This window comes from Salvelinus alpinus, chromosome 6, assembly GCF_045679555.1.
Source record: "Salvelinus alpinus chromosome 6, SLU_Salpinus.1, whole genome shotgun sequence".
Lineage (NCBI taxonomy): Eukaryota > Metazoa > Chordata > Actinopteri > Salmoniformes > Salmonidae > Salvelinus > Salvelinus alpinus.
Genome location: NC_092091.1, coordinates 13,894,100 through 13,909,649, shown reverse-complemented (window position 1 = coordinate 13,909,649; position 15,550 = coordinate 13,894,100). Strand labels below are relative to the sequence as shown.

General features: G+C 45.0%; 1 protein-coding gene across 2 annotated transcripts in view; it reads right to left on the bottom strand.

Moving 5' to 3' along the window:
- Nucleotides 1-14,711, bottom strand: part of LOC139577537 (receptor-type tyrosine-protein phosphatase eta-like) — a 72,374-nt gene extending 57,663 nt beyond the window's left edge. For both annotated transcript variants that reach the window (XR_011675325.1, XM_071404588.1), the window contains exon 1: nucleotides 14,358-14,711. Coding sequence is in view for 1 of the 2 variants with exons in the window: in XM_071404588.1 (XP_071260689.1) it covers nucleotides 14,358-14,423 (66 nt within the window). In the remaining variant the exon portion in view is untranslated. The remainder of the gene's footprint in view (nucleotides 1-14,357) is intronic.
- Between the last annotated feature and the right edge of the window lie 839 nt (nucleotides 14,712-15,550).

Genomic DNA, 15,550 nt, shown 5'->3' with positions numbered 1-15,550 from the left:
CTCCAACCTTCAACCGTAGGCTGGCAAGAGCATCCTGTCTGGTGCAGAGATCAACAAGGCCTATGGTGTCATCACTACCGAGTCTCGCCACCTTGGCCTGCATGAGGGCAAGATTCTTGGCAGTCTGGCGAGGTACACTTCCAAGCAAGGGCTTTGGGATGGAGATGCAATATGGCAGTCGTGCCAACATATCTCATCAGCCAACTGGTGGAAGGTACTTTGTGGATCTGTGGCTCTTTCCCCTGTTGCCTCCATCATTCTCCAGATCCCACCAACATCAGCCGCCTCAGAGCGCAACTGGTCCTTGTTTGGGAACACACACACCAAAGCACGCAACAGGCTGACCAATACAAGGGTTGAAACATTTTTACAGGAAAATGTGATGAATCATTGGGGATCATTCAATATTCCCTTTCTTTAGTTGGTCAGTGAAATCATCCCATGTGAAGAGTCAACTCATTTAATTAAAGTTCAATTCATAACTAAATTGTTTTAAAAAAATTTATTGGAAGGATTTAATCATTTGCAATTATGTCTACTTATGATAAGGTAAAAGGTTTATGTTTCTGTCTCCATATGACATGGTAAATATATCCAATGCAAATGTTAAATGTTATTCATATTAATTTGCATATATTTCCGTTAATTCCCATATATTCCCGTTACTTACAATATATTCCTGTTAATTCCAAAGGGAAGTTTCCACCTCTGAACATTCCCCAAAATGTGCAACCCTAGTTCACAGCACATGTATTATACAGGCTTGGAGCTTATAAATCTGACTAACTTTCTCTGTATGCCAGTCTGTTTCTGGCAGTGTTTCTGCAGTGTTCAGGCAGACATTTTGTATCTGCCAAAAATGAATTGCACCCATGGTTTTTCTATGGTAGTCATACGTTGAAGGCCGATGGAGACGAATGGATGGCCGTGACTAGGTGAAAGCATACTCATCTAACACTCCACAACAGCAATCACATTTGAACCGTTTACAACCCATATCCGTTTTACAATGGTATATTTCAGACCACATTTACAACTTGAAAAGCATCATCTAACAGCACAGTACGGATTGAAACGTTCTGAATCGATCGTTCTGTCTTCGGACTGTAACTGTGTAGAAGATAAGATAAAGGTTTTAGGAGAACACTTTTTAACAGAAGAGCCAGTAAAGTAGTGAGTCACACCACGTTCACCAGAGAGAGAGCTCAATGCACAGTCTGTTTGATGATTATGAATAAAAAAAATTTGCCTCTCTGTTGTGTTGAGTTTCCTGGACTCAGTGGACATGGCAGGTAGATGTGACAGAGGCGCTGTCAGTGGGATTGTTTTCCAGTTGGGTTTAGCCAGTCACTACTTTGGCCCAAATTAGTCAATTAAAATGAAAAGTCCCTTATTGGTAATCTAATTGAAGTATTAAAAATAAAAGACAAGTTTTCCACCTTCAGTGGATTTCTAAAAACATAATTCCACTTTGACATTATAGGGTATTGTGTGTAGGCCAGTGACACAAAATCTCAATTTACTCTATTTAAAATTCAGGCTGTAACACAACAAAACATGGAAAAAGTAAAGGGGTGTGAATACTTTCTGAAGGCGCAGTGGCTGTGTGTTTTCCCCATCCCACCTCCTACTACACTAATGCCCCACACCTGCTATCGCGGTTCTGATCAGGAGCTATGGAAATCAGCTGGATGGTATTTAGCGTCACAGCCTGGAGGTGATGTATTATAGTGCTGTAGTGTACTGTGTGGTACAGTGCTGTGCTGAGATGCCTATCTGCTCTTAATGTATAACCATTTAGCACTGCTGCTTCCTGCTCAGGTTACTAGCCCAGCTGCAGCCCCACTCACGCAAAGGACTGTCGACACAGGTGTCAATGGTCCTAGACAGGTCCTGAGAGCAAACTACCTCAGCACCACACGTGGTCCTAGACAGGTCCTGAGAGCAAACTACCTCAGCACCACACGTGGTCCTAGACAGGTCCTGAGAGCAAACTACCACAGCACCACACATGGTCCTAGACAGGTCCTGAGAGCAAACTACCACAGCACCACACGTGGCCCTAGACAGGTCCTGAGGGCAAACTACCACAGCACCACACGTGGTCCTAGACAGGTCCTGAGAGCAAACTACCACAGCACCACACGTGGTCCTAGACAGGTCCTGAGAGCAAACTACCACAGCACCACACGTGGTCCTAGACAGGTAATGAGAGCAAAATACCACAGCACCACACGTGGTCCTAGACAGGTCCTGAGAGCAAACTACCACAACACCACACGTGGTCCTAGACAGGTCCTGAGAGCAAACTACCACAACACCACACGTGGTCCTAGACAGATCCTGAGAGCAAACTACCACAGCACCACACGTGGTCCTAGACAGGTAATGAGAGCAAACTACCACAGCACCACACGTGGTCCTAGACAGGTCCTGAGAGCAAACTACCTCAGCACCACACGTGGTCCTAGACAGGTCCTGAGAGCAAACTACCACAACACCACACGTGGTCCTAGACAGGTCCTGAGGGCAAATTACCACAGAAAAAGAGTATCATATACAGTGGGGTGTGAAATTATTGACACCCTTGATAAAGATGAGCAAAAATGCAAATGCTATTTGGGAAGTTATATTATTTAATACTTATACAATTGCTCAGAGAAATATTTTGTTTAACAAGTAATAAATTTTTTCTGAAAAAAATTATTGACACCCGTTTTCAATTCCTTTCAATCCCTCACATTGCGAGGATAACGGCACTGAGCCTTTTTATAAAATGTTTTATGAATTTGAGAACACATTGGGAGGCATCTTAGACCATTCCTCCATACAGAATCCTTCCAGATCCTTGATATCCTTATTCTGCACTTATGAACTGTCCTCTTCAATTTCAAGTCTGGAGACTGAGATGGCCGTTGCAAAATGTTGATTTTGAGGCCAATTAACAATTTCTTTGTGGATTTTGATGTGTGCTCAGGGTTATTGTCTTGCTGGAACATTCACCTGCGGTCAAGTTTCATCCTCCTGGCAGAGACAACTAGGTTTTTGGCTAAAATGTCCTGGAACTTGGTAAAGTAAAATAGCCCCATAACATAATTTTTCTTTCTGCTCATGCCTTCTAATTTTGACGACAAAACCCACCACTGGTGTGCGTGGCTAAAGACCTCTATTTTTATGTCATCCAAGAAATGTAAACGTCTGGAGTTTGATAAATGACATTGGCACTTGGATTGGAACCGGTGCTTTGGTCAGATGACATGAAAATAGAGCTCTTTGGCCACGCACACCAGTGATGGGTTTGCTGTTGAAATGAGAACGTATGAGCAGTAAAGAACCCCATACCTACTGTAAAATATGGAGGTGGACACCCCTCATAAGCCACGAGTGATAGAGCGTGCTATAGCCATCTGCTGACAGTACGAGCTTTGCGTCAGTCAGTCAGAGTAGCTAGTCTCTCATTTCCATGTGGCTGTAGCACTGGGTATTTTGGTCAGGCCCGTTCAAAGGCAACATGTTTGGGGCAATTAACTTGGAAGTGGCCTGTCTGGGTTCTGTTGGGGGTGGGGGAGGGGAAGGCAGCATTCCACAAAAGCACACTTGGTACAGCCAATTGTGTGACAGCAGCACTTTTGACCCGCGATGGACACAGGCATCTCTGCGCTGTCTGAGAGCAGGCTTAATACGTTCTGATTTCCTCAAGGCAGCACAGATAAATGATGAGATGTCAGTTGTATAAATTGCGTGCCACCAAACACAACTTCAAAGGTCTGTGATCGTGTTAGTGTAAATGGAGAGAGGAATTCAACCAAAGTTCTTGTGGCACAATTTGAAAACAAAGTACAGTAAAACATTTGCTCATAAGTCTTCTGTCCCCATCTGACCATTAGCTGTGTGCATGTGTCTGTCCCCATCTGACCATTAGCTGTGTGCATGTGTCTGTCCCCATCTGACCATTAGCTGTGTGCTTGTGTCTGTCCCCATCTGACCATTAGCTGTGTGCGTATGTCTGTCCCCATCTGACCATTAGCTGTGTGCTTGTGTCTGTCCCCATCTGACCATTAGCTGTGTGCGTATGTCTGTCCCCATCTGACCATTAGCTGTGTGCGTGTGTCTGTCCCCATCTGACCATTAGCTGTGTGCTTGTGTCTGTCCCCATCTGACCATTAGCTGTGTGCGTGTGTCTGTCCCCATCTGACCATTAGCTGTGTGCGTATGTCTGTCCCCATCTGACCATTAGCTGTGTGCGTGCGTCTGTCCCCATCTGACCATTAGCTGTGTGCTTGTGTCTGTCCCCATCTGACCATTAGCTGTGTGCGTATGTCTGTCCCCATCTGACCATTAGCTGTGTGCGTGCTTCTGTCCCCATCTGACCATTAGCTGTGTGCGTATGTCTGTCCCCATCTGACCATTAGCTGTGTGCGTGCGTCTGTCCCCATCTGACCATTAGCTGTGTGCGTATGTCTGTCCCCATCTGACCCTTAGCTGTGTGCGTGCGCGCGACCTTGGTTTTAGTCCAGGATTGGGCTTCATCTGTGTCCAGGAAACCACCCTTACATGTACAGTAGATGAGGCAGAATCTTGTACACTGCTACATACGTAACAACCTCTGGCCAGAGAGATGTCATGGTGGACTGACTGACGCCCACACAGACGAGGCTATCCATTCACCATTTTCCCACCATTAAAGAGTTTATGGGCAAAGAAGACATTTCACACACACACACACACACACACACACACACAAACACAAACACAAACACAAACACACAGAGAGAGAGAGAGACACAGACGAGGCTATCCATTCCATGACAAACTCATGCAAAGCAATGTACTTTTCCCGGCTTTACTTGCTGAGGGTTAAGCCGTGACTCAGCACGCAGTCTCTTTCCTAACTGTAGCTAATGTCTCACCAACCACACACACAAGACTATTTGATCTGAAAGGCTATGACGATACTGCCATCTGAAATCCTTTCATGTATACAAATCACATGCAAAGTTCATTGTTATGAAATAAATGCAAATGTGAACACCTAACATTAGGCTGTTTTCCTGTTTGGTTGGGTGCTGGAAGTTTCAATCAATACAAAGAAATGACTTCTGAAGATTGATGCTTGATACTGGAACAGGTGAACCAGTTAAGTTCCCTGTTTGAATGTCAACTTCCCTTCTGCTTTTACTACATACATTTTCAGCATTTCAATGCGAAAACACAATCTCTCACATTTATCTATTATCATCTATCATGCCAGCAAGTCTCACAAACTTAAAACCTCATGATGGAAACTGTAGGAGAGAGGAGGCCACAGAGATGGAAACGGTAGGAGAGAGGAGAGCACAGAGATGGAAACTGTAGCAGAGAGGAGGCCACAGAGATGGAAACGGTAGGAGAGAGGAGAGCACAGAGATGGAAACTGTAGCAGAGAGGAGGCCACAGAGATGGAAACGGTAGGAGAGAGGAGACCACAGATATGGAAACTGTAGGAGAGAGGAGAACACAGAGATGGAAACTGTAGCAGAGAGGAGGCCACAGAGATGGAAACGGTAGGAGAGAGGAGAGCACAGAGATGGAAACTGTAGCAGAGAGGAGGCCACAGAGATGGAAACGGTAGGAGAGAGGAGGCCACAGAGATGGAAACTGTAGCAGAGAGGAGGGCACAGAGATGGAAACGGTAGGAGAGAGGAGGCCACAGAGATGGAAACGGTAGGAGAGAGGAGAGCACAGATATGGAAACGGTAGGAGAGAGGGGAGCACAGAGATGGAAACTGTAGCAGAGAGGAGGCCACAGAGATGGAAACGGTAGGAGAGAGGAGAGCACAGATATGGAAACGGTAGGAGAGAGGGGAGCACAGAGATGGAAACTGTAGCAGAGAGGAGGCCACAGAGATGGAAACGGTAGGAGAGAGGAGGCCACAGATATGGAAACAGTAGGAGAGAGGAGAGCACAGAGATGGAAACTGTAGCAGAGAGGAGGCCACAGAGATGGAAACGGTAGGAGAGAGGAGGCCACAGATATGGAAACAGTAGGAGAGAGGAGAGCACAGAGATGGAAACTGTAGCAGAGAGGAGGCCACAGAGATGGAAACGGTAGGAGAGAGGAGAGCACAGAGATGGAAACTGTAGGAGAGAGGGGAGCACAGAGATGGAAACTGTAGCAGAGAGGAGGCCACAGAGATGGAAACGGTAGGAGAGAGGAGGCCACAGATATGGAAACAGTAGGAGAGAGGAGAGCACAGAGATGGAAACTGTAGCAGAGAGGAGGCCACAGAGATGGAAACGGTAGGAGAGAGGAGAGCACAGATATGGAAACGGTAGGAGAGAGGGGAGCACAGAGATGGAAACTGTAGCAGAGAGGAGGCCACAGAGATGGAAACGGTAGGAGAGAGGAGAGCACAGATATGGAAACGGTAGGAGAGAGGGGAGCACAGAGATGGAAACTGTAGCAGAGAGGAGGCCACAGAGATGGAAACGGTAGGAGAGAGGAGGGCACAGAGATGGAAACGGTAGGAGAGAGGGGAGCACAGATATGGAAACGGTAGGAGAGAGGAGGGCACAGAGATGGAAACGGTAGGAGTGAGGAGGGCACAGATATGGAAACGGTAGGAGAGAGGGGGGCACAGAGATGGAAACGGTAGGAGAGAGGGGGGCACAGAGATGGAACCCTAGGGGCCAATGGGGAAACTGGATGCTCTTCAGATCCAATGTCAACCTATCAGTTTCATCACTCTCTCAGCTTTTTACATGTCCTTCCATTGGGCTCCCAGAAGGGAGCGAGGGCAACTATCCCGACCTGTACCTGTCACTACCTGTGTGGCTGCTTTAAGGAGAATTGCAGTCCTCCGCAAACTTCCTGTCAGCAAACAGATTCCTGGTCCTCCTCCCTGCAGGATGCTCGGGGATCGGAACAGACAGGACAACACACAGTAGGAGAGAGGAGGGCATAGAGATGGAAACGGTAGGAGAGAGGGGGGCAAAGACATGGAAATGGTATGAGAGAGGAGGGCAAAGACATGGAAACGGTAGGAGAGAGGGGGGCAAAGACATGGAAATGGTATGAGAGAGGAGGGCAAAGACATGGAAACGGTAGGAGAGAGGGGGGCAAAGACATGGAAACGGTAGGAGAGAGGAGGGCAAAGACATGGAAACGGTAGGAGAGAGGAGGGCATAGAGATGGAAACGGTAGGAGAGAGGAGGGCATAGAGATGGAAACGGTAGGAGAGAGGAGGGCATAGAGATGGAAACGGTAGGAGAGAGGAGGGCATAGAGATGGAAACGGTAGGAGAGAGGAGGGCATAGAGATGGAAACGGTAGGAGAGAGGGGGGCAAAGACATGGAAATGGTATGAGAGAGGAGGGCAAAGACATGGAAATGGTATGAGAGAGGGGGGCAAAGACATGGAAACGGTAGGAGAGAGGAGGGCATAGGGATGGAAATGGTATGAGAGAGGAGGGCATAGGGATGGCCTCTCGACCCCAGGGTCCTTTGAGCTGTGAAACACAAACCTGCCCTCCTCTGAGACATCTTATCTGTCCCCACCATCATTACCATCATCACCATCATCATCCCCATTATCATCCCCATCATCATTACCATCATCATCCCCATCCCACTCATTACCATAATCACCAATATCATCCCCATCAGCATCACCATTATCATCACCATCATCATCATTCCCATCAACATTATCATCATCACCATCATCATCCCCATCATCACCATTATCATCATTACCATCACCACACCATCATCATCATCACCACCACCATCACCATCATCATCCCCATGCTTAACATCATCATCCCCATCATTATCATCATTATCATCACCATGATCACCATCATTATCCCCATCATCCCCCTCATTAGTATCATCCTCACCATAATCATCCCCATCATCATCCCCATCATCATCCCCCTCTTCATCCCACTCCTTACCATGATCATTACCATAATCACCAATATCATCACCATCATCACTGCTAATAAAGGCTAGAGCTGCCGCTTTCAAGGAGCGGGACTCTAACATGGAAGCTTATAAGAAATTCCGCTATGCCCTCCGACGAACCATCAAACAGGCAAAGTGACAATACAGGACTAAGATCGACTCGTACTACACCGGCTCTGACGCTCGTCGGATGTGGCAGGGCTTGCAAACCATTACAGACTACAAAGGGAAGCACAGCCAAGACCTGCCCAGTGACATGAGCCTACCGGACGAACTAAACTACTTCTATGCTCGCTTTGAGGCAAATAACACTGGAACATGCATGAGAGCACCAGCTGTTCCGGAAGACTGTGTGATCACGCTCTCCGCAGCCGGTGTGAGTAAGACCTTATAAACAGGTTAACATTCTCAAGGCCGCAGGGCCAGACGGATTACCAGAACGTGTACTGCGAGCATGCGCTGACCAACTGGCAAGTGTATTCACTAACATTTTCAACCTCTCCCTGTCCGAGTCTGTAATACCAACATGTTTCAAGCAGACCACCATAGTGCTTGTGCCCAAGAACACTAAGGTAACGTGCCTAAATGACTATCGACCCGTAGCACTCACGTCTGTAGCCATGAAGTGCTTTGAAAGGCTGGTCATGGCTCACATCAACACCATCATCCCCCCCAACAGATCCACATATGATGCAGTCTCTACTGCACTCCACACTGCCCTTTCCCACCTGGACAAAAGGAACACCTATGTAAGAATGCTATTCATTGAGTACAGCTCAGCGTTCGACACCATAGTGCCCTCAAAGCTCATCAATAAGCTAAGGACCCTGGGACTAAATACCTCCCACTGCAACTGGATCCTGGACTTCCTGACGGGCCTCCCCCAGGTGGTAAGGGTAGGTAACAACACATATGCCACGCTGATCCTCAACACAGGGGCCCCTCAGGGGTGCGTGCTCAGCCCCCTCCTGTACTCCCTGTTCACTCATGACTGCACGGCCAGGCACAACTCCACGACTCACCATCATTACATTTGCCGATGACACAACAGTGGTAGGCCTGATCACCAACAACAACGAGACAGCTTATAGGGAGGAGGTCAGAGACCTGGCCGTGTGGTGCCAGGACAACAACCTCTCCCTCAACGTGATCAAGACAAAGTAGATGATTGAGGACTACAGGAAAAGGAGGACCGAGCACGGCCCCCATTCTCATCAACGGGGCTGTAGCGGAGCAGGTTGAGAGCTTCAAGTTCCTTGGTGTCCACATCACCAAAACACTAACATGGTCCATTAACCTATTCCCCCTCCGGAGACTGAAAAGATTTGGCATGGGTCCTCAGATCCTCAAAAGGTTCTACAGCTGCACCATTGAGAGCATCCTGACTGGTTGTATCACTGTCTGGTATGGCAACTGCTCGGCCTCCGACTGCAAGGCACTACAGAGGGTAGTGTGAACGGCCCACTACATCACTGGGGCCAAGCTTCCTGCCATCCAGGACCTCTATACCAAACAGTGTCAGAGGAAGGCCCTAAAAATTGTCAAAGACTCCAGCTACCCTAGTCAAAGACTGTTCTCTCTGCTACCACACGGCAAATGGTACCGGAGCTCCAAGTCTAGGTCCCAAACAGCTTCTACCCCCAAGCCATAAGACTCCTGAACATCAAGTCAAATGGCTACCCAGACTATTTTCATTGCCCAACCCCCCCCCCCCCCCCCTCCCCTCTCCCCTCTCCACACCACTGCCACTCTATGCTGTCATCTATGCATAGTCACTTTAATTAAAGTGGCTCTCCTTTAAGTGTTCTACTCCTCTAGCCAGCACCTCGCCTAAATAGTTGTGCGTTTCTTTCGCCTCTACTTTAATTAACTCTACCTACATGTACATACTACCTCAACTAAACGGTGCCCCCGGACTGTTGGTTAAGGGCTTGTAAGTAAGCATTTCACTGTAAGGTCTACTACACCTGTTGCATGTGACTAATACAATTTGATTTGATTTGATAGTTCAGCCCTTTGGTGGCACTGTCAGACGCTGTTCTATCACACACACACACACACACACACACACACACACACACACACACACACACACACACACACACACACACACACACACACACACACACACACACACACACACACACACACACACACACACACACACACACACACACACACACACCACCATTTAGCAGGATCAGAGAGCTATCAATAGGGCCCCGTTCTCAACCACATAAGGATCCTAATGTCAAAGCCTTTCACAATTCCCCAGGGGCCAGCATAGACTGCTCTTTCAAATGGCTGCAATAGTAGGCTTCTATTTCTCACAGCTTTTCCTCATTTCAAACATTGTTCCTTAATGACTGTAAAAGATCTAAGGCTAATGGGAGAGAGAAACATGGAGTTTATGTGAAGTAATATCAAATCAAATCAAATGTTATTGGTCACATATTTTTAGCAGATGTTATTGCGGGTGTAGCTAAATGCTTGGGTTCCTAGCTCCAACAGTGCAGGAGTATCTGACAATATGAGTGAAGAATTCTGTTCAACCAACAACCCTATATCCAAAATGTTGTTGTTTAAAATAAAGCTTCCTTAAAATTATCATACAGCCAATCACTATTCGCACGATCCACTTTGGAAAGAAACCGTGGACCAACAGTACATTCCTCCCAGAGCTCTTTCACTCCTCTCAGCACTTCCATTTCTCCTTTTTCTTCTACCCCTTCAAATAGTTAGCAGAACGCATATACTGATCGACAGATTGTGTCAACTTCCCATGTGATATCTACCCGTTAAATATTTTACAGTTCCCCTCTTCTTCATGTGTTACAGTAGCAGGGTTAAATGTCTGTTTTGCAAATGTACCATGGCCTGTTCCCATTACTGACCACTGTGTGTACTCTTCATAGAAGTTGGCATGGTATCATTAAGGCATCGCCTTACCACATCCCTTCCTCAGGCAGCACCAAACCACAGCTTGTCACCCAACTATTTCAAATGCTGTGTCCTAAATACCGCACTATCACTTACAAAGTATAACATCACATCACTGCGATATCAGTCTTACATGCTGACCAGAACGGACACGTCGCGTGCGCGAGTGTCGCAAAATAAATTTACAAATCCATGTTATTCAATTATTGCACCCACACAGCTCGCGCATGCCAATGAGCATCTGCGTATGCCAATGAGCATCTGAACTCCTTTCTATTTCTGATGCAGATCGCGCTGCAAGTCCTGCCTCTCCGATCTCCTCATTGGTTTATAGAAGCAGGTACCCACGTGCCATCTCCTCATTGGTTATACGCACGTGGGTGATTGAAAGACGAAATGTTTTGCCTGTTGTCGTGGTAATACTATGGAAGTGTAGATGCGAATCACCATATAAATTCAAAGATGAAAAAGCATAGGAGGAGAGATGACTAGAAACGATTCGGTTGGCCGTTTTATGTGTGGATTAATTGTCGGAGTGGAGGATCTTGTATATCCCAGGACAAATTAGCTAACAACAGCAAGCTAGCTAAATAGGACAACTTAGCTAGCAAATGCAAGCTAACTAGCTAAATTGCCATACATGTTTAATGCTTTTCAACCTGTCCCCAAATTAATGTCATTGGTTCAGAGTTTGTTTTGATATTTTAACCTGCGTGTCGTGATCGCGTTTGGTGTAGGGGGACTAAATAAATGTATGCACGATTGCGCATGCGCGCAGCCGGTTTGGGTTCCGTGTTATACCACAGTAAACGTGATATGCCAATGTAAAGTGTTAACCATGACTCTCTGTCATCTCTTCCTGAAGTGTTACTCCTGTAGTCTATACATTATAAATGAGAACCTGTCGGGATACCACGGCGCCACCCGGGAGTACAGCATATTGGATAACTGTCATTGAATGTATTCCATTCACCCAGCTAACAAGAAATACGGGATTTTCATAGCGGAGAATTCCATATATGCTAACAAGTGTACGCAAACATTTACTACTAGGACCGACAACCCAGCTCGTAAAGTTATGCAAGTATCTCAAAATGCAGTTTGCAGCATAAATATAATCTTAATCCAGGAGGGGAATGTCTCTGCTGCTGTTAGCTAACATTAGCAAGTTAACAAAACCCAGCTGGAGAAAATTAATTTGGCACATTTTAGACAGTTAACTTAAAAGTTATAAGATATATAGCTGGAAAACATTAGTGAATTTAATACAAATGTAACTTGATCACCTTACTTAAGTTGCACTGCAGAGATGACTCACCTCACCAAGTTCCCATTTTGCTCTTTGTGCCTCTTTGTAAACAAACACATGTGCTCAAACCGCTGTTTTGGGAAACTAGTACTGGTAAGCATCATAATGAAAAAGTATCTAATGGGCGAAATGATGAACATGATCTGCTTTATCTATTACCTAGTGCACAAGTTGACTGCAGGTATTTATTTAAAAAGTACTACTATTTAAAGCCCCAAAACATCACTTACCAGAATGCTAACAAAATGCTAACAAGTATTAAGGAATTCTCATAGAGAATACTAACTAAATGCTAACGAGCACATTGCAAACATTTTGTACAGTTTCTGACCTAAACTATAAAAGTATAAAAGTAACTGAAAAATGCTACTCACAGTTTGCTGCACGCACAAAACGAATATTAACCAGGAGGGGATTCTCTGCTATTACAAAGCTCATGCTTGATTTTGGAAGTCACTAAACACTTAGCTAGATAGCGAACTAGCTACTAAATTAGCAAACCAAATGCACAACTGCAGGGCATTTAGCAGATTTTAGACAGTTAACGTAATAGTTATAAGATATCTAGCTGGCAAACATTTAGCTGTGAATTCCATACTATACTTAGATCACCTGGCGCATGACAGTGAGTGACTCACAAGGCTCTGGTCTCTCATGGTTGTGTGCTTGCAAACAAACACCATGTGACACATGACTGGGGACTACCATAGGCTATATAGTAATGTGACAGCTGAAAATGAAGAATGCAATGTTCTTTATCTCCTAACGTATTGCAAAAGTTGACTGCAGGTATTTACTTAAAAAGTATCTACAAATATTCAAATGTAGAAAACAAAACGTTAAATAAATAGTTTCAGCAGTATTGACGGTATTGAAAAAACATCCTGTGGCTTTTTCCAAATTCACCAGTATACGGTGTATACCGTATACCGCCCAAGCCTACTGCAAGCGCTCTGATAGGTTGGAGGACAGACTCCGGAAGTCGTTAGAATTACTGTGTAAGTCTATGGAAGGGAGTGAGAACCATGAGCCTCCTAGGTTTTGTATTGAGGTCAATGTACCCAGAGGAGTACGGAAAATAGCCGTCCTCCGGCTATACCTTGGTACTACCCTAGAGGGTGCTGTTGAGGCTACTGTAGACCTTCATTGCAAAACAGTGTGTTTTAATCATTTATATGTTGGCGTGAATATATTTAGTATAGTTGTATCTAAAAAGGATCAATTTAATGTTTCACTATTTCTTTTAAAGGAAATTCACTGAGTAGGATGGTCCTCCCCTTCCTCCTCTGAAGAGTCTCCACTGACACACACACACACACATACACACACACACACACTAACACTAACACACATCCACAGTCCTCATTCCATTCCTGAAGCCTTAGTGTTGGACTCATACATACTCACTCAGACTTCACATACAAGTCTCACTCTCCCTCTCCATAAAGACCCGTGGACCAATCTAGTCAGATACCATTCTGAGTTGGCCATTAAAATACCCTAGGCACCAGGTGGTGACTCCATGAGAAATCCCAAAATATTGTCAAATAGCTTAAAGAGAACCCTGAGAATAGAACAAATAATAATAGGTCTCAAGAACAAATACCAGAGTAGGCATTTTTGCATTTCCTGTATGAAATAATTTGTTTAAAAAAAAACATGAACAATGACATTCTGTCACATTAGAAATCTAAATGCAGAAAATCCTGGGACTGCATCCCAATAAATAGCTTGATATTGTTTAAACTTAAGGTCAGTGTAATAACTACTTAGTGACATTAATTGCTTACAATACTAACAAGACCTTATTCATCGCACAATAGAAACACTGCCATATACTGAATTAATTATCCAAACGTTCAAATTGAACGACTAACAATGGATTTGACAGAAAATCGGAAATAAATCCATTATTATTACTATTCAATTAGTTTATAAATGCATGGCTACATACTTTCTATACAGACTAGTAAAGAGCCTGCGTTCGTGAAATTGTGCTTCCACCTGCTAACATAGAGCTGACAAAATAACAGTTAGCCTACCTGGCGCGACAGGTGCACTGTTCGGCATCTTCATATATGACACAGTATTGTGGCTTTTAGAAAGACCTAAACACACATTTTCAAGATGTTCTTTGGTCAAATATAAATCAATCACTTACTTTGAGAAACAGATATAGGACAATAGACGTCCTGAGAAGAACACCGAAGCACGACAATCGGCTCATGATGCCGGACAGTTTTGAAAAACTTCACACGCGTTTCTTGCCAGTCCGCACTTGCATTTTCTAAACTTTACTTTTATTGAAAAAAAATCTCCTTTACTTTTGATTCTATGTGCTGAGCCTTGTCGCTGGTGTGGTCCTGTAAACCGTTGCGCTGGCTCCGATCGCCTAATGAGCAGTGGTGTATAGGAAGAAGTAACTTTTTTGTGTCGCAAGTAACGGGGTGGAGCGGTAGCCAGTGGCGTCACTTTCAGAAGTTAAAGTTCTGTGCATGCCTGTAGCTTCCAGTCAGCTTGGCTACGCGCCTCCCTCTCTTTCTTCTTCTCCATCGGTCTCTGTCAATGTTCTCTGCCGTCATTTCATCGATGCTGTTGCTAAAGTTACCGCACCCTTTTCCTCTGCGATGACTTTGGGGTGGGAGTCTGTCATTCAGAAATGTAGCCATCCCACATTCTTGCAATAACTCCGTGAGAGAAGGTTAATGAATGCGTCCATGGGGTCTCGCAACAATACCAAGCACAGCTAAGGCAAATGTTTATCGAAACAAAAATCAATACCTTCTGTAACAAACAACCTGAGTGGACAGATTATGGCCTGAGGAATTTATTTCAATTGACTGATCTCCTCATATGACCTGTAACTTAGTAAAATTGTTGCATGTTGCGTTCATATTTTTGTTCAGTATAAATAATATCAATGTGATTTCTATTGTGTTAACCCTATCCAGAACATACAGCGGTCATGCTTACCTTAGACACCCTACCAACAAACCCCTAACACCCTCATCTATGTCCATGGAGGTATTCAGTATTCTCTCTTGCTTAATGTATCTGAATTCCGTTGATGATTACATGTTGAGGGACTATTTTAAGCACCACTTGTGTTTGACAACTGAACTGCCCACTCTGTCACTGGTCTCCCCTCATTCTGGGTCCCCGTCATCCTCTGACAGACAGACATCTGTTTCTCAGACCAGCTTGATTGAACGTGGTTAAAAGAAACTCAGTTTGAAGTGACATTGAGTTGATTTTGTCATGCTATTTGAAATGTGTGTGTGAGTGTGTGTGTGTGTCTGTTTGCAGAACCAAGCCTCCTCATCTCCTCATGATGAGCTCATCTTCTTCCTGACT